At 43.2% G+C, this 24,731-nt stretch overlaps 1 protein-coding gene across 1 annotated transcript; it reads right to left on the minus strand.

Annotated features, from left to right (window-relative positions):
* Positions 1-832: 832 nt before the first annotated feature.
* On the minus strand, positions 833-23,797 carry LOC110382052 (exportin-2). Its single transcript, XM_064041389.1, has 19 exons — positions 23,573-23,797; positions 22,624-22,769; positions 22,098-22,290; positions 20,404-20,549; positions 19,113-19,313; positions 17,832-18,002; positions 15,212-15,341; positions 14,455-14,618; positions 13,260-13,449; positions 11,586-11,686; positions 10,372-10,558; positions 7,851-8,007; positions 7,169-7,260; positions 6,207-6,412; positions 5,186-5,283; positions 4,458-4,625; positions 3,763-3,925; positions 3,257-3,401; positions 833-2,757 (listed from the first exon to the last, which is right to left on the minus strand). Exons 1-19 carry the CDS (start codon positions 23,655-23,657, stop codon positions 2,603-2,605), a joined length of 2,898 nt encoding a protein of 965 aa, XP_063897459.1. The 5' UTR covers positions 23,658-23,797; the 3' UTR covers positions 833-2,602.
* Between the last annotated feature and the right edge of the window lie 934 nt (positions 23,798-24,731).

Consider the following 24,731-nt stretch of genomic DNA (forward strand, 5'->3'; position numbering starts at 1 on the left):
ACTATTATATTTTTTGTGGTTAGTTTTACTTCATTTTGAACGGTTTGGCTATTAGGCGGCCTCTTTTTTAACGATGGAAAAAATCATCAAATGACCCCGCCCGTTATGGGTTAGCAGCGGTGAGGGAATGTCAGATTTTTAATGACTAAAAATCCATCGTGTTCCGTCGTAGGCCTTTTATGTACCAGGGCCGTGGTAACACTGGTAACGCTTTCGAACAATCCCGCAGCCTTGGCAGGCTTTGGCCCTACTGGGCCCCGCTGGGTGTGTCTATCTAGACGGAGGAACGATGAGACACCCGAATCCATCGCGCGACACCCCGTTTAGGCGGCCTCAGACCAATCCATATGATATTATTGTATAATGATTTTTGTTCATTCTATTTTTATCGTCAATTATATTTACCGTCCAGGGAGCGTCCCGTCTTATACTAGCTCAAGCATATTGCAATATACTAGCGGTCGCCCGCGACTTCGTCCACGTACGTTTTTTTTTGTAAGCGGGCTAACTACAAATTTAATTTTAAGACCCTCACTTCTGAAACAGGACTTTCATTCGAACCTTTAACCCCCTATGTATTTCCTTATGTACACTCTATGTACTCCCCTATGTATTTCCTTATGTACACTCTATGTACTCCCCTATGTATTTCCTCATGTACACTATGAACTTCCCTATGTATGTCCTTATGTACACTCTATGGTTTTGGTTTTTAAATCGGATCAGTTTCGAAACATTTAAGGCATAAGAACCCAAACAGTTATTTAGATGTCTACTATATATCCTACCCTATGAACAGTTGCAGGACAGTTAATAAAAAATTAAACACCTGTTTATAGACAAAAAGCATTTATTGTACAAACATAATATGATACATTAACTTATCACTGCTCGGTTACACTTTCACGGGCGACGCTTAGCGCTGATCCCTTTCAACATCGTGTTCAAACAATTTTACATCTAGTTTAGTCATACAATAGATACAGCAGCTTAAAACAACATACATTAATTGTAAATAAAGTAATTTTATATTACTTATAGCAAACCTATTTTGACAGTGCACATTATTCATAAAAACATTGTAAAACAAACGGCAATTCAAGTCAGATCAGCTTTTTATATTTGACTAGCCATTTTCCCGCGGTTTCACCCGCGTCCCGTGGGAACTACTGTACGTAAGGGTACAAAATATATATTACAATGCCTATGTTACTCGGCGAAAATATAGCTTTCCAACAGTGACAGAATTTTTAAAATCAGTGCAGTAGTTTTTGAGTTATATAACATACAATACAAACAAACAATAATTGAACTTTTTCCTTTATAGTATTAGTATAGATTTACTAAGACGGCTTGTTATATTAGCGTGCATTATCAAAATATCTACATGAAAAAACAGTTGTCTAACAAGAAAATGTAACATAAATGCATTCATCAATTGTATACAAGAACCAGCTCAAATACATTCACATATCATATTTATAACATTTATTCATCACCACTTATGCATAATATTTGTTCATCACATGTCCACTATCACACTATCCTTATTTAATATAAGGGTGCATCTACACGGTGCATGTAGCTGGAGCAAGTTAACATGCGCAAGCGCGTGGGTATTTTGCTTTGGTACATGCGCGAGTCACTAGCCCCGCACGTTTTTAAAATGCATGTATAACCTGCGCATGTGCCTCAACATGCGCAAGCTACTTGCACCGTGTAAACGCACCCTAAATACCAGTAACAGTAATTGTTGTATCAAATAACAGTCATACTTCCTTTCATATTTAATGTCCAGTCTTGAAGTTTACACTAGTTTCACATATACACATTCGTTCATGTTTATCACTTTTTACTTTGCAACCTTTGTACACCGTTTTTTAATTCACTTTTTAACACCGTTTTGTTTATTATTTTTGTGGTCCTTTTATTTTGATTTTGCACTTCACTACATACAAAGTAGTTTTTTCTGTTATATTTATATTTTAAGTGTGTATATGTCTTAAATTGCGCAATAAAAATAATTTTCTTTCTGTCCCTATATCCATTTGTACACTTATATCTTCAAAACTACACAATCGATTTTCATGCGGTTTTTTTGAATATAAAGTGATTAAAAAGGAAGGGTTTATATGTATAATAACATACATTAAATAGTGTGGACATATAGTTATCAAGTGCGAAGCCGGGGCAGGTCGCTAGAAAAATATAAATTTTATATTTTACTTTACTTACTGTACTTTATTTAACCTTTTCACCGCCACGCCATATCGGTATTCCTATGCCCTGTACGCCAAGCCCGAAAATCTTAATTAAATATCTACTAAAAAATACATAAAAGTAATGATTTAATAGGTTTATTTTGTATTTTTCTGCGACCTGTTTTTTGTCGAGTATAGCCGTCGTTGGCGCACAGGGCACGCTTGCTCATGTCGGCTATAGCCGACATTGGCGTTCAAAAGGTTAATAAAGTTTACGTTGTGGGTGAATTTGGGGCTAAGTTTTTCATAGATAATAATATTTTTTCAGATGAAGTGTGTGTCTCAGTGGCGTGTTAGTTAGTGAATCCCGGTGTATAAAGGTTGTATATCAGGTCCGGTGATCAGCAGAGCTGCACACTGCAGGCGGCGAGGTAGTGGTGCAGCGCGTTGCGGTGCGGCTCGTCCAGCGCCGCCAGCCGCGGCGGCAGCACGCCGGGGGACTGGCGGGATAGAGCGCCCAGGGACGTGGCTAGGTAGTTCACCGGGTCGCCCACGTCTGAAATAATAATAATCATTTATTTTAATTCACACGCTTATATTAGCTTCACTTGCAACTATGTATGTAAGGAAATCTTGGAATCTTAATTTGACCCACTTCTCGGTCTTTGATTAAGATGTAACTCTACACACGCTCTGAGTTCTGATGACAATACATGACTAGCCCTCTACACCCAAGGTGGCGGACTTTTTTGTGCTTGCTAAAAGCGTGCTTTTTAGTTTTTTTTAAAGTATTATTCATAATATGTAACAGAGCCGCGGTAACTCTTTCGAACAATCACGCAGCTCTGGCAGTATAGACATGGCTATCAGTTGAACATCATTGGCAATTGTTACAGTTAGTCAGAAGCCAGGAAGTCTGACAACCAGTCCTATCAAGAGGTATAGGGTTCTCTGGTAACTGGGTTGAGGAGGTTAGATCAGCATCCTGTTAGACTGAAAGCCGACCCCAACATAGTTGCCTCTAGCAACAGAAAGTCATAAACAGCTTTTCTTACCAGCGAGTGGGTCCCCACTGCCGCCCTTAGCGCAGGTGAGCTGTGCGTACTGCGCCTGATAGCCGGGAGTGTCGTCTACTTCGATGAAGTGGTCGTCCGGCAATGCTGTCTCGTCCGTCGGCAACTCGAACAACGAGATCAGCGCCTGAGAAGTAATAATTGTATAATATTGAATAACTGCTTATTACGTAGGATGTGTCTATTTATTTTTTATATTATTGGCACACCAATTACATAACAAACAATAAAATATATAAAAAGAAAAGTGATTATAAAATTCTGCTTTGCACACTGAAGAAGAAAGAAGAATAATTAAAATTTAGAAATGTGCCTGTGTGTGTGTTTGTAATAGAATGTTTGTGTACATATTGCTTTCTAAAAGAGTCCTATGGAGTTTCTTGCCGGCTCTTCTCCATGAGACCAACTTTTTAGAACCGTGTGATGTTTCATAGTAGCCTGCAAAGGCCTATTTGAAATAAAAACATTTCACTTTGAGTATATGTTACCTGCAGCAGTCGCGGCCACAGCGGCGCGAGGGAGCCGGTGAGGAAGTGCTGGCTGTCAGTGAGCAGCTTGACGCAGCCGACGGCGGCCGCCTTACGTTCCAGAGCGCCGCTCACACGTTGTAGGTCCGCGATTAAAACTCGCTCCACGTACATTCCGAACATGCTGCGAATGAAACACAAACATTTTAAAAGAATAATAAAGTATATGACACTTTTCGTAATTTTAAAACCCAAGACCGGTCTCACTTATCCAAACCAAATATTTAAGCTTTCTTTGGACTATTTAGCAGATGGTTTATGTGAAGTTGGCACAAAATCGGTCGGACGGTTCTTAATTTTTTTTTGTTGTTACAAAATGGCGGACTTTATAAACAGCGAAGCACGCACCGCAGGCAAGTAGTAATTTAATAAATCTTCGTATCTCTTAAAGGCATATAGTTATTTGCACAATTACCCTACCTCTATTGAATTTCTCTATCGCTTTAAAGTTGGCTGTAAGAGAACCTAATTCTAGGTAAAGCTCGTTGTTGTACAGTAAACTGCACATTAGTGTTAACTGTCATACACCTTAACTTAATAAGTACGATTTTTCCTATAAAACTATTACCACTGACCTGAAGTTGACTTTATGTACACTACCTGTTTTCTTGTGTATTTACTGTTTAGTGTTTCAAAAAAGAATAATAATAACTTACCCAGCCTGTACTGAATCGACGAGATCAATCAATGGGTCTGCGCCGAAATGCGCCGCATAGAAGCCGAGGAAGGCGATGAGTCCGCGCACATACTTCGTGGTCTTAGACGACGATAGCCGCTGGAATAGCAGCGTCATTATCTGCTTCGTGTATTGGGACATCACTTCGCTGTAATCAACATACGTTTTTGTTTTTTCATTACTTTAATATTGTTTTTAAGTCCCTATAACTTCTGTCAAAGCAAATATTTCCAATTTGTTATCTCATTTTTTATATTATACTAGCTTCTGCCAGCGGTTTCACCCGCATCCCATGGGAACTGCTTCCCGTACCGGGATAAAAAGTAGCCTATAGCCTTCCTCGATAAATGGGCTATCTAACACTGAAAGAAATTTTCAAATCGGACCAGTAGTTCCTGAGATTAGCGCGTTCAAACAAACAAACTCTTCAGCTTTATAATATTTGTACAGATTTACTTATATTATAAAAATATGACAAGTAAAATCCATGCAACCCCGACTTTACACATGTTGCTTCCGTAAAAATTACGTAAGTTGTAAAAAGTTTTAAGAAAATACTATAAGGGAATCATGATGGAGTTGTTAAAAGCAAAATTACAAGTGTAAGGTTGGCCTAACATTAGTCGAAAGTAGGATAGTGGTTTTGGCAAAAGTGAAATGGGATGCATTAACGATAAAATGACAGCTTTTTAGTGAGATGTGACTTACTTTCCGAACTTGTACAGCATAGTCTGCATGAGATAGAATCCTTCATGGTCATTCGTTTTGGACGCGATCAACTTCTGGAACACTCCGAGCATTGCATTCTGAAATCAAAACATCCGCCTCAGTTTTGTTGAACAAAACTTTTGAACAAAGCTTTTGGTCTGTTTTTTATTGGAAAAGATTGGAGCATATTTTTTCTCTGAGACGTCTAAAAAGGAGACCCCCTGGGCATGCATAACTTATCTTTTATTGGATTTGTATTCCATACATTAAGTATTGGCTATACTTCTTCTTCTTTTTTCGTGTCGATGACATGTCTTAAAGTGAGACTACACTTTGTCAGCCCAATATGCCGCCACAGCGAGAGCACGGCCGGATGCGCTCATGAGGTCCTGCCGCGAGCAAGTTTCAGGGCACAGTGGACATGTGATGAGGTGGGACATGGTCTGCATAGCAGCCCCGCACTCGCAACCAAGGTCCGTCCCGCCCGTGAAACCCGACCTGGATCGATTGTCTTTGCTTCGGCCGACCTGCGTTCGGAGTCTGTTTAAGGACTGCCAAACTCTTCTCGGGAGATCGTGTCCAGAAGGGAGTCTTTCCAAGAGCGGGACAAACGGAGTGGGCAGTGAAATCCTCGACCGTTAAAGTTTCCGTCTGGCTAGAGGCCTCGCCATCGACTGGAGCAACGATCTTGTAAAAACCTTGGCTATACTAATTTTCGTGTTCTTTTTGTGGTAACATTTTGCAAGGTCACGTTGGCGGCAGTAGTACAGTGTATGTGTGTATGTACTCACGAGGCGGCCGGAGGCGAGCACCTGCTGGGGCCGCTGCGCCACGAAGGCACACAGCAGGCGCACGAGCGGCCGCACGTTGGCGGCAGTAGTACAGTGTATGTGTGTATGTACTCACGAGGCGGCCGGAGGCGAGCACCTGCTGGGGCCGCTGCGCCACGAAGGCACACAGCAGGCGCACGAGCGGCCGCACGTTGGCGGCAGTAGTACAGTGTATGTGTGTATGTACTCACGAGGCGGCCGGAGGCGAGCACCTGCTGGGGCCGCTGCGCCACGAAGGCACACAGCAGGCGCACGAGCGGCCGCACGTTGGCGGGGCGCTCCCACAGCGCGGGCGCCACCACGCACGGCAGCAGCGCGCTGTACGCGTCGCCGCCGCCGCCGCCGCCGCGCAGCTCCAGCAGTAGCGAGAGCATTTGGAACACGTACGGCATGAACTCTGCAACAACATGACGACATGTAACCCGCGGTGTTGTACAAATACGAATGCACGCACACAACGACTGTCAGGGTGCATCTACACGGTGCATGTAGCAGAAACACATAAACATGCCCCCCGCGCACTAAACAGAGGACGTGGGCAGTTTGCTTGAGACATGCGCGAGTCGCTGTTGTGATAAAACTCACGCACAAAAAAGCACCGTGGGCTCCGGTAAAACGTTCCATGGCGAATGAATTCCGACAGACCGTTGGTGCTACCCCCGCACCCCGTGCAACATTTGAATTTTATTCGAAATTTAAATTTCAATGGACTTTTGGTACACCCAGTATTATACCAATGAATTATTATAATGATGATTCTGCTAACAATTTATTAATCAAATACTTCCGCACGGCATTTTTAAACGAAAGCTTACTGGTGGACTTCCTGATTAATATCTTTAGGAAACATAAAGTGTCACGGCTCTCGTTACGGTAAAGTTTCACCATAGCTTAGTAAATCGAATGAAGTCTGTTAACAAATGTAAGTACTGTCGTGAAGATGTCAATAACAGTGTTTGAGGTCACTTTTTTATTATTGTCGACTTTCCATTTAATTTTCTATAACCTATGTATATGGAAAATTAACCCTATATACTCCTTTACTGCCTCACTGCAGGGCACAGGCCACCTTTTCTTATACAAAGAGCATTGAGCATCAGCGCATCCAATACATGGAGGTAGATTTTCGTACTAGTTAACTACAGAAACATACCTTGTACATCATTCTGAAGGATCTCTTGAAATATCGGGAACAGAGCATCTTCGAAGGCTGATATAGCGTCAGGATTTGATTTCGTCACCAAACTGCAATAAAACAATTAATAAATTCCAAAGAAAAAAAGAAAGATGTTATTAAGACCTGTCGAAATGTAATTAAATATTATGTAGACTCAGGGTTGGCTGTTTATACTAGCTTTTCCTAGCGGTTTCACCCTCGATGGAAACTATTTCGCGCACCCGGATAAGAAAAAAACCCACTGATTATAAGCTATATTACTAACACGTTTCCATCAAGTAGTTTTTGCGTGTAATAGTAACATTTTTATATGTATTTAATACATAGTCATCGGCAGGTGCCATAGTTCCCATTGTTTCCCCATTCCTAGTCCATTAGCATCTCATCACAATAGCCCAAGTAGTTTTCATCCATAGTTAGCAATAGTTTAGCACAGAACCGGGGATTGTCCTTGGGTACATTTCTATAGTGTATACAGGTATAATCGTCGGTTTTGTGTCTCCATTTTATTAAAGTTGTTTCAAAAGGGCTTCAGCGTGTTGGCTTCGGCCCTACGTTCGCCTCCCAAAACCGGGACTCTATAGTCCTGAGGTCTGGAAGAGACAAACATATACCTATAGTAAAATAAATAAAAATATGGATACAAAAATATACTCACGACACAGCGAGCGATAGAGTCTCGAACAAATAATGGTTGAAGTGTGGCTTGCAAGGGTTCTTGGCGACAACTGACAGCATATGGGCAAGTTTCGGTAGCGCATCGCCCAAGTAGGACAGCGACCCGTCTTGTAGGCACGAGAGTGTACGGAGAACGGCTGCCAAGAAAATAATAATTATTATTAATTGTGTGTAGTCTAGAATTGGTTTTGTGTGTTTAGGGAACAAAAAACGTTATTATTAGCATCATTTGCATTGTATAAAAAGTCGTGGTGGCCTAGTGGGTAAAGGACCAACCTCTCAAGTATGAGGGTTCGAACCCAGGTCAGGTAAGTACCAATGCAACTTTTCTAAGTTTGTATGTACTTTCTAAGTATAACTTAGACACCATTGGCTGCGTTTCGGATGAAACTGTAGGTCCCGGCTGTCATTGAACATCCTTGACAGTCGTTACGGGTAGTCAGATGACAGTCTAAACAAGAGGTATTGGGTTGCCCGGGTAACTGGGTTGAGGAGGTCAGATAGGCAGTAGCTTCTTGTAAAGCACTGGTACTCAGCTGAATCCGGTTAGACTGGAAGCCGACCCCAACATAGTTGGGAAAAAGGCTCGGAGGAGGATGATGATGATACAGTCTTCAGGGTATGCCGCCCGCGATCAGCTTCTCTACCGTACATGAGCATCATGTTCTCCATGTATACCTTTCATGACGTACTCGTTGTGGTGCTGCGGGTCTGTTGCCTCGCCGAGCGCGTGGAACAGCGCGGCGAGCAGCGCGGCGGCGTGCGGCTGCAGCGCGGCTCGCTGCAGCATGCCGCCCGCGATCAGCTTCTCTACCGTACATGAGCATCATGTTCTCCATGTATACCTTTCATGACGTACTCGTTGTGGTGCTGCGGGTCTGTTGCCTCGCCGAGCGCGTGGAACAGCGCGGCGAGCAGCGCGGCGGCGTGCGGCTGCAGCGCGGCTCGCTGCAGCATGCCGCCCGCGATCAGCTTCTCTACCGTACATGAGCATCATGTTCTCCATGTATACCTTCATGACGTACTCGTTGTGGTGCTGCGGGTCTGTTGCCTCGCCGAGCGCGTGGAACAGCGCGGCGAGCAGCGCGGCGGCGTGCGGCTGCAGCGCGGCTCGCTGCAGCATGCCGCCCGCGATCAGCTTCTCTACCGTACATGAGCATCATGTTCTCCATGTATACCTTTCATGACGTACTCGTTGTGGTGCTGCGGGTCTGTTGCCTCGCCGAGCGCGTGGAACAGCGCGGCGAGCAGCGCGGCGTGCGGCTGCAGCGCGGCTCGCTGCAGCATGCCGCCCGCGATCAGCTTCTCTACCGTACATGAGCATCATGTTCTCCATGTATACCTTTCATGACGTACTCGTTGTGGTGCTGCGGGTCTGTTGCCTCGCCGAGCGCGTGGAACAGCGCGGCGAGCAGCGCGGCGGCGTGCGGCTGCAGCGCGGCTCGCTGCAGCATGCCGCCCGCGATCAGCTTCTCTACCGTACATGAGCATCATGTTCTCCATGTATACCTTCATGACGTACTCGTTGTGGTGCTGCGGGTCTGTTGCCTCGCCGAGCGCGTGGAACAGCGCGGCGAGCAGCGCGGCGGCGTGCTGCAGCGCGGCTCGCTGCAGCATGCCGCCCGCGATCAGCTTCTCTACCGTACATGAGCATCATGTTCTCCATGTATACCTTCATGACGTACTCGTTGTGGTGCTGCGGGTCTGTTGCCTCGCCGAGCGCGTGGAACAGCGCGGCGAGCAGCGCGGCGGCGTGCGGCTGCAGCGCGGCTCGCTGCAGCATGCCGCCCGCGATCAGCTTCTCTACCGTACATGAGCATCATGTTCTCCATGTATACCTTCATGACGTACTCGTTGTGGTGCTGCGGGTCTGTTGCCTCGCCGAGCGCGTGGAACAGCGCGGCGAGCAGCGCGGCGGCGTGGCTGCAGCGCGGCTCGCTGCAGCATGCCGCCCGCGATCAGCTTCTCTACCGTACATGAGCATCATGTTCTCCATGTATACCTTCATGACGTACTCGTTGTGGTGCTGCGGGTCTGTTGCCTCGCCGAGCGCGTGGAACAGCGCGGCGAGCAGCGCGGCGGCGTGCGGCTGCAGCGCGGCTCGCTGCAGCATGCCGCCCGCGATCAGCTTCTCTACCGTACATGAGCATCATGTTCTCCATGTATACCTTCATGACGTACTCGTTGTGGTGCTGCGGGTCTGTTGCCTCGCCGAGCGCGTGGAACAGCGCGGCGAGCAGCGCGGCGGCGTGCGGCTGCAGCGCGGCTCGCTGCAGCATGCCGCCCGCGATCAGCTTCTCTACCGTACATGAGCATCATGTTCTCCATGTATACCTTTCATGACGTACTCGTTGTGGTGCTGCGGGTCTGTTGCCTCGCCGAGCGCGTGGAACAGCGCGGCGAGCAGCGCGGCGGCGTGCGGCTGCAGCGCGGCTCGCTGCAGCATGCCGCCCGCGATCAGCTTCTCTACCGTACATGAGCATCATGTTCTCCATGTATACCCTTCATGACGTACTCGTTGTGGTGCTGCGGGTCTGTTGCCTCGCCGAGCGCGTGGAACAGCGCGGCGAGCAGCGCGGCGGCGTGCGGCTGCAGCGCGGCTCGCTGCAGCATGCCGCCCGCGATCAGCTTCTCCAGCGCACACGCGCCGTACGTCTGCACCACGCCACGCCCGCGCACGTGCGATATCTTAACATATTAAACTTTTATTAGCCTCCGTACTAGGCAACGAATTGGTAAACAATAATTCCATAACCGGCACGCGCATCTAAGGGGCCAAGAGGGGACGGAGCGTCTGAGCGGGGCGAGGATCACAATACGCGCGCTAGCTTATAACTAAAAGTCGCAAGCAACAAAGTGGTTTTGTAATTTTATTATTTAGAAATGATAATTTGATAAAAATTCCTTCTACAATTTTAAAGAGTAAGTATATACTTCAACTACGAAAAAAGTTAAAAGTTAACTTAAATCGGTCTCGTTTGCTCATAATATGTGAATCTCTTTTTAAAAAGAGGTATGTTTGATATATTTTTCCCTGTTTTAAAAGTTATCTAATCATGTTTTGAAAACTAACAAAATAAGGTTTTTATCATGAACTTTCAGGTTGTATTTTGATCAATTTTGTATTTACTGAGAAAAATTGAGATCATTGGCGCCAAAATGTCCAATGCGTCCTCTTAAATCGTCAACTGTCTCGTTGGTCGCAAGCGTGGCTGCTGTGCCAGAGGTCTCGGGTTCGATTACCGGGTCGGGCCGAAATCGCTTTGTAGGTTTTCTTAGACTTTCACAAAGCAGCCCGTAGTCTGGAAGTTGGTGATTGATTCACCCGTGCATCGGAGAGCACGTTAATGTCGGTCCTGAGTCTGATCTGTCTCCGGTCGTGTCGGATTGCCGTCCCATCGGGCTATGAGAGTAAAGGAATAGTGAGTGCACCTGTGTCTGCGCAAATGCTCGTGCACTATAATATGTCCTGCGCAGCTGGCTGATCTCCTTATATGAGAACAGCCGCCGTGGTCGAAATCGGCTTAAATAGGCGGGACGACACAAAAAACTTAAACATGTCATGTCACACCTTCATTATTGTTATTGGTTTGTGAGAGAAAATATAAAATACGTGTCCATTATTTAAGTTAAAACATGCCCTAAATACTACTGTTCATTTGTCACGCTTAATGACGATGCGTGGGCTCAAGTTATTTCTACAATATAAACTTACCAATAAGGGTACTGAAGCAATGATGAGATCCTTGGGCAGCAGCGAACGGAACGTCATAACGTACTTTATGGCGTCTGCCTTTAGTACGGGCAACTCGTTCACTGTAACAATAACGGTCATATAAGTTTATAAATATGTTAAAATGGTCGTTTTACGTGAAAAAGTCGTGGTGACCTAGTGGATAAAGGACCAACCTCTCAAGTAAGGCGCGGGTTCGATCCCAGGTCAGGCAAGTACCAATGCAACTTTTCTAAGTTTGTATGTACTTTCTAAGTATATCTTAGACACCATTGACTGTGTTTCGGATGGCACGTTAAACTGTATTCCCGGCTGTCATTGAACATCCTTGGCAGTCGTTACGGGTAGTCAGAAGCCAGTAAGTCTGACACCAGTCTAACCAAGGGGTAACGGGTTGCCCGGGTAACTGGGTTGAGGAGGAGGTCAGATAGGCAGTCGCTTCTTGTAAAGCACTGGTACTCAGCTGAATCCGGTTAGACTGGAAGCCGACCCCAACATGATTGGGAAAAGGCTCGGAGGATGACGATGGTCGTTTTACGTGACGCCGGCCGCCTGCGTGCTGCCGCGGGACGCCAGTGACGTCACGAGGTACATGACAGTACGATATGCTCACCGTCAGGTCGCTGCAGCTCGGGCAGTACATGGGTGGTCGCGAACTGCGCGAGGTCGACGAGCGGCGAGGCGCGCGTGACGCCGGCCGCCTGCGTGCTGCCGCGGGACGCCAGTGACGTCACGAGGTACATGACAGTACGATATGCTCACCGTCAGGTCGCTGCAGCTCGGGCAGTACATGGGTGGTCGCGAACTGCGCGAGGTCGACGAGCGGCGAGGCGCGCGTGACGCCGGCCGCCTGCGTGCTGCCGCGGGACGCCAGTGACGTCACGAGGTACATGACAGTACGATATGCTCACCGTCAGGTCGCTGCAGCTCGGGCAGTACATGGGTGGTCGCGAACTGCGCGAGGTCGACGAGCGGCGAGGCGCGCGTGACGCCGGCCGCCTGCGTGCTGCCGCGGGACGCCAGTGACGTCACGAGGTACATGACAGTACGATATGCTCACCGTCAGGTCGCTGCAGCTCGGGCAGTACATGGGTGGTCGCGAACTGCGCGAGGTCGACGAGCGGCGAGGCGCGCGTGACGCCGGCCGCCTGCGTGCTGCCGCGGGACGCCAGTGACGTCACGAGGTACATGACAGTACGATATGCTCACCGTCAGGTCGCTGCAGCTCGGGCAGTACATGGGTGGTCGCGAACTGCGCGAGGTCGACGAGCGGCGAGGCGCGCGTGACGCCGGCCGCCTGCGTGCTGCCGCGGGACGCCAGTGACGTCACGAGGTACATGACAGTACGATATGCTCACCGTCAGGTCGCTGCAGCTCGGGCAGTACATGGGTGGTCGCGAACTGCGCGAGGTCGACGAGCGGCGAGGCGCGCGTGACGCCGGCCGCCTGCGTGCTGCCGCGGGACGCCAGTGACGTCACGAGGTACATGACAGTACGATATGCTCACCGTCAGGTCGCTGCAGCTCGGGCAGTACATGGGTGGTCGCGAACTGCGCGAGGTCGACGAGCGGCGAGGCGCGCGTGACGCCGGCCGCCTGCGTGCTGCCGCGGGACGCCAGTGACGTCACGAGGTACATGACAGTACGATATGCTCACCGTCAGGTCGCTGCAGCTCGGGCAGTACATGGGTGGTCGCGAACTGCGCGAGGTCGACGAGCGGCGAGGCGCGCGTGACGCCGGCCGCCTGCGTGCTGCCGCGGGACGCCAGTGACGTCACGAGGTACATGGCCGCGTCTTTGCCGCGCCAAGCTGATGCGCCGCACTCCGCATACTTGGCTAGCATGAGCTGGATAAAAAAAAAAAAACAATTTAATTTGTGAAACGAACTATTCACTTCTCTCTGTAATTTTCTCAATTTAGCAATTGAAACTGACTTCTATCACAAAGAACAATGGCAGGTTTCAGCCCACCCAATCAACTTTTAAAACTAAATTCTCACGGACACAAAGTTCTTTACTACAACAATTTAAATATAAAATACTAGTTAGTTAGTTACAGCCTATTTATCGTCCCACTGCTGGGCACAGGCCTCCTCTCACACGGAGAAGGATTGAGCATTAATCACCACGCTTGCTCATCAAAATCAAAAGTCGTGGTGGCCTAGTGGGCAAAGAACCAACCTCTCGAGTATGGGGGCGCGGGTTCGAATCCAGGTCAGGCAAGTACCAATGCAACTTTTCTAAGTTTGTATGTACTTTCTAAGTATATCTTAGACACCAGTGGCTGATAAAAAGGTGAAGGAAAACATCTTGAGGAAACCTGGACTATATAGTCTGAAATCACCAACCCGCAATAAAATACTAACTTTTCGAAAAAAAAATATCATTTTAATAAGTAATTATTTTGTTTATCGAGTTCAGGTTTTTCGTTTTATTAATAATTTGGAATAATTTCGTTTTGAAAAGTTCAATGCAAAAGTGGAAAACATAGAAAAGCTTCTGACATTAAAGGCTCGAGCAGACCGGATGCGTATGCGTAACCACGTCGTAGTCACGCGCGTAGTTACGGCGTAACCATGAGTTGTAATGTATGGAAATGTACATAACGACGCGCACGTCTACGTTACGCAAGCGGTGTGGCCTGTCTCATACATTTCCATACATTACAACTCATGGTACGTGCACGTCTACGCTTACGTCTACGCATACGCATCCGGTCTGCTGGAGCCTTAAACTACACAAAAAACTGTAAGAATTTTCACTGTCCATGGAATATTTTTATTGAGCCTAAGTTACTATGGACGTCTGACATTGTTCTTTCCAAGTACATACCCTGGCCTATGCTGACGTACCTGCACATACTGTCCGAAGATGTTCATCATCTTGTCCTCGTAGCTGGCGGCGAGCGTCCGCACGAGGTCGCAGGCGGCGCGGCGGCGCGTGTCCACGTCCGAGCCTTCGATATCTCGACGCACGTACTCTTCGGGATTGTCCTCGAACAACTCCATGTCTGACTCTGTTAAATAAAACAAATAATGTGTAAAACCAATCATTTTAAACTCTTTTTAGGTCCTACTTATATTATAAATGTGAAAGTTTGTGAGAATGTATGGATGTATGTTTGTTATTCAATCACCCAAAAGCGGCTGGACCGATTTGATTGAAATATGGTATGTAGATAGGTGATACCCTGGATTAACACATAGGCTACTATTTATCAACACCACGCGGGTGAAGCCGCTGGCGGAAGCTAGTTGCAATATATATATATAGTAGGAATTAATTTATTCAGTGCGCTTCAATAATTCGCAGTCAAATTATACACTCCTGAGCAAAAAAATGGGATCGCCCCCTCGCGCTATACAATTACAACGATTGCCAATGATACAATATTTACAGTTAAAAGTTTATGGTCTCGTTTGAAAGCCTGTACTTTAAATTAAGGGTTGGTTGTTTCTACCCTTAATTTAAAGCTAAAAGTATAGGCTTTCTCAAGTTCCAAACTATGTCTGTACCAAATTTCACTCAAATCGGTTTAGTACTTTAGGGGTGAAGTAAAGACAGACAGACAGAGTTACTTTCACATTTATAATAGTAGTTAGGATTTACCTCTGAACTCCATGTTGGGTATGACAACTTTTTCACATATACTGCTGAGTGTAGCCGGGTCTTCGAACAAGCTTTTGTAATTATTTTTCTCAGCTATCTTGGCAAGGAAGGTCAGCGCGTTCGATACCAACTGCGGAAAAATAGAAATATTAATTTATATAAACTTGTGAATGAATCAAAAGTCATTTATTCAAAGAAGGCTGAAAATCAGCACTTTTTGAAAGTAATCAGCACTGTTTGAACGTGATATAATGTGAATGAAAAAGCTATTTTTACACTTCAAAAGTGATATTTTAAAGAACTGGTTGTCTCCAGGGAACGCCAGCGGTTTTCAGTAGTCTTAGTCGAAATAATTTTTTGAGTAAATTAAAAAGAAACGTCAAGTTTCTAATAACAGTTGAGGTTAAGCAACTTGAAAGTTGAACAATTTAAATGTGTAAAGGTGAAAAATGGACAATGGACATACTTCTTTACAATTCTTAATTGATTATAAAAAATGAATGGTATTTATTTTTAGTAACAATGTATGTAAGAAAATCTTGGAATCTTAATTTGAGCGTCTTCGAATAGGATGAAATTTTGAAATTATGAAATACGACTACCTAAGAAACGTCATTACAAATCCAATCAATAAAAAAAATATAATAAGATTGATAAAAGCGTGTTTTTAGTTTTTTCTATAACTTTTTAAAATAATCTAATCAAGAATGTTTATTTGGATATGGGTAGACATCAAGACTAAATAGAAAACTGTATGAAATATGTAATTAATTTTATTTTCTTTTAAAAAGAGTGTCCATTGAGTTTCTTACCGGTTCTTCTCCATGAGACCTCTTTGGAACCGTGCACCTAACTTTGACGTTTCGAAAGAGCTTTCATAGGCATAGGCCTACTGATTGAGTTTTTCTTTTAACTATATATGATTTCAACTATTTGAAACTAAAAAAAAAAAAATCAAATAAACTCTTTTGCAAAAAAAACGGGCACCTATGCGAAATCTTAGTTTTAAGGACTTCAGGTGTATTTCAAAGGGTTTTAATGATTGTAGTATGTTTCTAGCATCAAAAGAGTTAGCCGAACATGCGTGAGAGTGTATTCGAAATTTGAATTTTGTACAATTGCTAAGAAATTGGTTAAACCTTGTTTTGGACTAATTGCTGGCAGAAAGTTCGTCGGTGTTTTGAAAAGTTTTTGAAGTGATTTTCAGGAAAATGATAATGCAGTTTTAATTAATGATTAATGTACTCTTTTGTTAGATCAAAACATTTTTGAAAAACTATGCGTATTTGATAAAATTTTCACCTGCTCTAACTGGGCTATACTGATGATTGATGGCAATGTTAAGAGTTTCGGTATTTTAGTGTAAAGCGTTCTATTGTTTAGATATTGTACCCACGTGTTTTAAAATATCGCTTTTTCATAAATAATCACTTTTTAGAAGAGTATCAGTACCTTTGGCTGCGACAAAACAAAATTAAAGTAAGCAGTGCCGATCACGACCCGTCTCCTATCGGACTTTGACATTTTTAAAAGTCTTGAAATTCTACAAAATACAGAAAATAGCGCATAGACTGTGAGCACGAGGTCTTAAGGTCTCGTAATCACTAATTTTTAAACAACCTCGTCTCTTGGGAAACTCCGTAGACCTCTGAAGATCTATGAGTCTGAGCGTTCAAATAGCGTGTTTTCATCCCACGGATATTTTATTAAATAAACTTGCCTGCACCGAGATTTTCTGGCATCTGCAGCACTTTCCTGCTTAAATCATAACAATAATTGGCTAGCTGCTCATTTCATAAGAAACATACGTTTGGCCAATAATTTTGAATTCTTGACTCCCTTTCAGCTAAATCGTTGTTTAGTAACCCGATACCTATGGAGTTATCGAGAGCTTCAACGAGGCAATAATTCGACTTTTTAGATAGTTTTAACCCTCCTCATCATTTTTCATGTGGTTAATTTTAACATTTATCACAAAATTTGGTATTTTTTAAATGTCAAAGTCCTATAGGAGACGAGTTGTGATGGGCACTGCTTACTTTAAATTGGTTTTATCGTAGCCAAAGGTACTGATACTCTTCTAAATAGTGTTTATTTATGAAAAAGCGATTTTTTAAAACACGTGGGTACAATATCTAAACAATAGAAACGCTTTACACTAAAATACCGAAACTCTTAACATTGCAATCGATCATCAGTATAGCCCATTTAGAGCAGGTAAAAATTTTATCAAATACGCATAGTTTTTCAAAAATGTTTTGATCTAATAAAAGAGTACATTAATCATTAATTAAAACTGCATTATCATTTTCCTGAAAATCACTTCAAAAACTTTTCAAAACACCGACGAACTTTCTGCCAGCAATTAGTCCAAAACAAGGTTTAACCAATTTCTTAGCAATTGTACAAAATTCAAATTTAGAATACACTCTCACGCATGCTCGGCTAACCCTTTTGATGCTAGAAACATACTACAATCATTAAAACCCTATGAAATACACTTAAAGTCCTTAAAACTAAGATTTCGCATAGGTGCCCGTTTTTTTTGCAAAAGAGTGTAGTTGAAATAAAAAAAAATTGAGTTTTTTTTTTTGAGTTTTCGAATGTTTAGAATACTAACCGCATCATACTTGGGCTGTGGTCCAGTAGCCAGCAATACCGTCCACACGCTGGTCACGAAAGACGGCGCGTGAGGACCAAACTCTTCCTCGTACTTAAGCGCATACAAAGCCGCACACTCACAAACTTCCGTACGAAGCTGCTCCATAACGCCGGGCTTCTCATCGTCATCCTATGTACCAAGACAAGAAAATGTAAACAATAAAATAAAAATAGGTGGAGTGTCGACACGGCTGTTATTGTGCCGATTGTCGTTACGGCTAATGGTTTAATAGCCAAGAGCCTCGACCAACACCCCAGGAGGCTCTCGTTAGGCGGCTGGATCAAGGGACTGATTCAGAAGGCAGTACTCCTTGATACGGCACGTATTGTGAGGATGTTTCTGTCTCTGGGACCCTAACCACCGGTCCCTTGGACCCTGTGCCCGATATCGGTAGCAACCTATTTTTTATATTTTTAAATGTTTTTTATTTTTATATTTAATATTTAAAAATGTAATTAATATGTTCAAGAATAAGTAAATGATTAAATAAAAATAGAAGTAAAAATGTAGTTTTATTTATTACTAGCCGTGTTCCCGCGGTTTCACCCGCGTCCCGTGGGAGCTACTGCCCGCACCGGGATAAAATATAGCCTATGTTACTCGCAGATAATATAGCTTTCTAATGGTGAAAGAATATCGGTCTAGTAATTTTTGAGTTTATCCATTACAACCAAACAAACAAAGTTTTCCTCTTTATAATATTAGTATAGAAAATACTTTTTGCACATTTTATACAACGGCAGACATACTTTCTCCGAGACTACCTTTGGGTGGTGGAGAAATAGCAAAGCTATTATTATATTGGTAAACCTTTTTTTGCTATTCAGTGTGTGTAAAAATTAAGTGCTTTCGTTAAACTTTATTGCGAACTGCGTCTTACTTGATTCCGTCACTCTTGGTTCTACTTCAGTTTGCCATGTTTCTACGTAGTACATTTATATCCATGAGGGAAACTAAGATTGTTAACTTACGAGTAACTATGCCACTTGTTAAGCAGAACTTCAATTTAATCTAAGACAGCCTAGCAACATCATTACTTAACAGGCAAATAACAGAATCCAAAGGTTCTCAGTTTGACCTTTATGTAAGTATGTTTGTGCGCGATTATCTCAAGTTTGGCTGAACCGAATTTCTAGCGGTTTTCAGCATACTATTTGGCAGCTTCAGGAGAAGGTTTGAGAGGTTTTTGATTGAAGTCGTTTTTTTGAAGTAAATGCAAGCACAAAAAAGTATACTTACGTCCGTCTCTAAACACGGGACTTTCACTTGTAAGAGGTTGAGTAGATTCGGCATCCAAATGGGCATGTTATCTTCAAAGAACTCAGGCAGATCTTGATAGTTCAGTGAGTAGAACACTTTGCATATAAGTACGAGCGACCCGTAGATAACTCGCAAAGCTTGCGGGTTGTCCGCATGTTTTGTCGTCAAATCTATTGTGGCCTGTGAAATTAAATGATATATATTATTAGTAATATTATAAAGCTGAAGAGATTATACAGTTGTTTGTTTCATCTCAGGAACTATAAGTCCGATTTGAAAAATTAGTTCAGTATAGTAGCCCATTTATGGAGGAAGTCTATAGGCTACTTTCTATCCAGGTTCGCACAGAGGTTCCCACGGGATACGGATGAAACCACTGGTAACTTAATACTAATATCTGTGTAGCATTTGTAAATCAGTTGTTGGTGTGCCTTGTAAATAAATAAATAAATTAAGAAACCATTGTCTGTGTGTAATTTCTAAGTATATCTTGTACACCAATGGCTGATTAAAGGTGATGGAAAACATTTTGAGGTAATCTGGACTACGCCCGAAATAGCCAAGCATCAACCCAGATATACTGGATTTTCATTAGCAGAAAACAATAGAAGATTGTAAAGGGACAGTTATAGTCAGCTTTAGGTTTATGCATAAGAAGTCAAATCTTTCAGAATCTCTAATTGTATTTCGTAGACAAATTAATCAGAGCTCGCGGGTGAGTATTTTGCTTTGGTACATGCGCGAGTCGCAGGACCCGCATATTTTTAGAATGCATGTAGCCTGCGCCCTTAAAATGCGCGGGCTGCTTGCACAGTGTAGATGCACCCTAAGAGCCGCCGTACACGGACTGCTTCAAGCAGTTGAGACCGACTGCTTAAAGCCGCGACCGCGCAGTGAACTATAGTCATTCATTCGCTGCCGTACACACGACTGCTCGAGCAGTCGCGACCGCTTCAAGCCGTCAACTGCATGATGAAATTCCATCGTGCCGTCGACCGCTCGCGAGCGGTTGCGAGGCATACACCGACTGCTCGAGCCGTTGACTGCGCTAGAGCAGTCGACAGCTCTCCGACTTCCCTCTCCCCCCCGCCCTTTGCGGCCTCGCGGCGTCTGTTTTCTCATTTGACTGCTCGAGCAGTTGGGTCGTAGCTCGAGCAGTCAACAACCGACAGCTCAAGCAGTCGACGCCGACCGCTCGAGCGGTCCGTGTATTTCACTCAGCCGCTAACTGCTCGAGCAGTCCGTGTACGGCGGCCCTAAGAATACTTACAACAAACAAGTCTGTGAGAGGTTTTGCAAAGTTTTCGAGCACATGTTTTATTTCTTCCCAGAGCTTCTGTGATTTGAACTCGTATCGATAGCGCTTGAACAGGGAGTGTGCCGTCCTCAACACTCCATTGATCACGTGGAAGTCACCTACAAAAAAACGAGTTAAGGTAAACTACAGGGCTTTTGCTTTATGATAAAGTCCCAATATAATGTTCTTAATTATAGTAACTTTAAATATTATACTATAAGTACGAGGGCTGCCTTTTAAGTTTTGTCGTTTGAAATAAGTATAAACAATTCAATAGGTTATTACTGTTTATTGTTTTTTTAAGAATACTTAGGGATATTTAATGTACTTTTGCATACGTTCAAACCAGTTTTTGCTATATTTATTCCATTTCAAAGTGGGGGTAGTCAAAACGGCCTATTTTTAAGCGTCAACAGCTTCTTCAGGTGTGCTGAAAGGTAGACCACGAAGAGTTTCCTTAATTTTGGGGAATGTAATAAAATAGTTAGTGCTTAAGGCTGTCAGGTGGATGATCCAAAATTTCAACATTTTGGGAAATCAAAAACGTATTTGTTTGGCGGGCGGTGTGCGAACTTGCACTGTCATGGTGCAGGATCACTCGACGTCTTGAATTATTTTTTCTAAATTCGGTGATAACTTGCGGCAAACAAATAGTGGTATACTAGTCAGCGATAACCGTTTTGCAATATTCTAGTACAATAGTGGAGGGGTGGCCACCCTTTGTCACAAACGAGGCAACCATTTTTTTAAAAGAGATTCTTGAACGACCGACTCCGGTCGCTTTTGGCTCGTCTTGGAAGACCCACACAGTTGACTGCTGCTTTGAATATGGATCGCAAGCATATATCCAAGACTCGTCACCCTTGACAATATCACAGACATGCTTTGACTCTCCTCCGTTAAATGGCTGCGGAGTTTTGCGACACCAACTTACAAGGGCTGTTTGTTAGTCGTCGCTAAGCAAATGGGGTATCCAACGAGAGATCAACTTTTTTACGCCAAGTTCTTCGTGCAGAATTTTTTGGATAGTGGTCCCTGAAATGCCCACGGGTGCCTCTATTTTGCAGTATGTTACATATCGGTCTGCGAGAATTAGCTGACACACGGCGTCGATATTATCTTCCGTCATGGCGCTTTTTGGACGACCTTCACGTGGCTTGTCACTGAGGCTAGAGTGGCCACGTTGAAATCCTAAATATTAGCGTTCTACGGTCCTAAGACATGGTGCTACATCACTAAATACAGAACTAATCTCTTCAAAGCACTAAAGTCGCGACAAACCCCTTTTAAAGTTCTAAAAAATTATGGCACGCAAATTTTCCTTAGACATTTCCATTTTTACAACCGACCTGTCACGTTTGAATGGACACTACAATAAAACTATTCGACCAATTTAAAAACATACTTTTGTTTTCGAATTCTAAATTCAAGAAGATAAAAGTGGCATATATATAATTTTTTTATAATCTCGGGAAGATAGCAAACGACAGAACTTAAAAGGCAGCCTTACGTATTATAATAAATACTTTGAAGCTCATGAGACAGGTTTTTACCTAGTTCGGGCAAAATACATGACCACTTTTTAGAATTATGCAGACTTTACTTTTTAAAATTATTTACAAAGTGAAGTAATAATCAATTTATTTTATTTATAAAACAGCACTTACCAGTAGCAAACTTCTCAACCATTTCCGGTATGAGGCTCGGCCACTTCTCTGGGAAGTCACACTTGCCAATGATGGAGACGGCATCGCTGAACTGCCTCTGTATGGCTTCAGGAGACTTCAGCATCAAGGATACAATGAGAGTCTTGATCGTAGCCCTATCTGATGCATGGATGCGGTCAGCGCCATCTTCTTCCTGTTAAATAATATGTTTTGTTTAGAGGTATGGATTAATTCAACACTGTGAATGTGTAGTGTGGAACAAAATCTATTTCTGAAAATGATATCTATGGTCCAATGGTCACAATGCCAGACTGCCAAACCTGAGGTTCTGGATTCGATTCCCGGTTTGGTCGACATTTGTGTGATGAGCATGCTTGTTGGCCCTGGTCTGGGTGTTACAATATGAATTAAAGCTATATGTAGTTCGTCACCGTTCGATAACACTATTAATAACTTACAATGGGGCTAACCAACCGTGAGTAAGAGGCCCAGATTATTTATCCATCTTACATGCTATAATACTTACAACAGGCCAGTTTCTCTTAATGTAGTTTTTGAAGGCAATTGCAGCAGCAACCCTGATAGTAAGATCCACAGTTTCTTTGTCAATAAGGTGCAGCAACAGAATGGCATAGTTCTGGTTTACTTCTACACTCTCCAGGAATTTTTCAGCTGTAAAAGGTGAAAATTACATTTTAAAAAACTACAGTAAATGAATCTGTATTATTCTGATTGTATTAGCTAGTAAACCATAAATTTAGATACCATTGAAATTTAAATTATAAAAACCTATTTATCAAGCATTAAAAAAAGGTTGTATGCTGCACAGCAATGGCAGATGACAATGTAGAAAATTTAAAAAAAAAGTGTAAATGGAAAAGGGAGACTGGTTGAAAAGCCTAAAGTGTTAAGTCCACCATCGTACATTGTGTTCATGAAACCAGAATGAAAATAAGACCCAGTCTCCAATACACCACATTCAATAAATTGGTTTTAATGTTTTACAATGAAGTTGTATGTAACAGAAAGTTTTTTTGGCCTCTTACCACATAATATGCAATATAAGATCTATTACAATAGTAGTGAGCTGTATGACTTTGTGAAACTCAATACTTTGTCATATGTATTTATAAAACTTATGATCACACCAGCATGAGGTCAATTAGTTTTACCTATATAGCCTTACCAATATTCAACATGTACAGATAACTTGTATCACTGGTAGCAGTCTCTAAATTGAATAACATTGTGTAAGAGACATTGTAAGCCCAACTGTAAGCTCAAATTAATATTAAGGATTATGTCTCGTGAAGTAACTACTAGACATTGCAAGGTTATCTATATTCATTGATTTACAAAGAGGCATGATTATATTTGTTTGAATATCTTTTTATCCGGCAAATTTCCACTGAATAAAAAAATACTGACAGGTTTGAAATATATTATTGGTTAGGAGAAAAACAAAGACTATTTACCCGGTCGCCTTATGTTAGTGTCTGGGTTCAACGTTTGTTGCAGATAATTCGCCAGAGTGGCCAAGTTCTCGTCCGTTACTTCCATATTTGAAATGCGTAAACTAGATGATTATTAAACTAGGAATGTATTTTTCGTAAAAATGTGACGATGTGAAACAATTTTCAACCGTTGAAGTGGTAATTCGATGACAGCCAGCCGATGCTAGTGAATGCCGGCCGATAAAATTCCATTGACAATTGTTGCAATGACATTGACATTAAATTGAATGAATAATAACCACAGTGTATAAATTTCTTTCTGCACAAGTAAAGTCGTGGTGGCCCATCGACTTATTGGTGGCCCAGTGGGTAAAGAACCGACCTCTTGAGTATGAGGGTGTGGGTTCGATTCCAGTTCAGGCAAGTACCAATGCAACTTTTCTAAAGTTTGTATGTACTTTCTAAGTATACATACATATCTTGGACACTATGGTGAAGGAAATCATCTTGAGGAAACCTCGACATATATACCTAGTCTGAAATCACCAACCCACATTGAGCAAGCGTGGTGATAATGCTCAATCCTTCTCCGTGTGAGAGGAGGCCTGTGCCCAGCAGTGGGACGATAAAAAAGCTGTAACAGTAACAAGTCAGCGAATGACTCGCGCCCGGGCGCACCGCGCGCGCGTCGCGTGCTGCTTGTCTTATCCATAGCCTTATAATATAGTAAACAGGACTGCGCACTTATGTGTAACTGTGACATTAAGCTGTGAGATGTGAGACAAATCTGAATTTGCTAAGATTATTAAACACAGATTGGTATTGAAGTTTTAACTTACGCAGTTTGTGACCTTAAGATACTAATCTAGGCTTTTAATAATTAGCAGGAATTAGCAGTATAAAAGCAGGAAGATTCAAAGTAAAGACTGATTTTTTTTAAATTCTTGCTTCACATAATAGACTGCTGAGCCATTTATATCGCCGCATTTATTCTTATTTTTTGGGAAGCTATAACAATAGTACAACAGTTTTAAAATCCATCACCCATATTTTGACTCATTACAAGAATTCATGGGCACACCTAACGCAACACTTTTTCACCAATTTAATAGTTTAAATTGATTTAATACAAAATAATATATACAAACATTTTAACGTTGAATACGCGCCAAGAATATTC

This window comes from Helicoverpa armigera, chromosome 25, assembly GCF_030705265.1.
Source record: "Helicoverpa armigera isolate CAAS_96S chromosome 25, ASM3070526v1, whole genome shotgun sequence".
In the NCBI taxonomy this organism is placed as follows: domain Eukaryota; kingdom Metazoa; phylum Arthropoda; class Insecta; order Lepidoptera; family Noctuidae; genus Helicoverpa; species Helicoverpa armigera.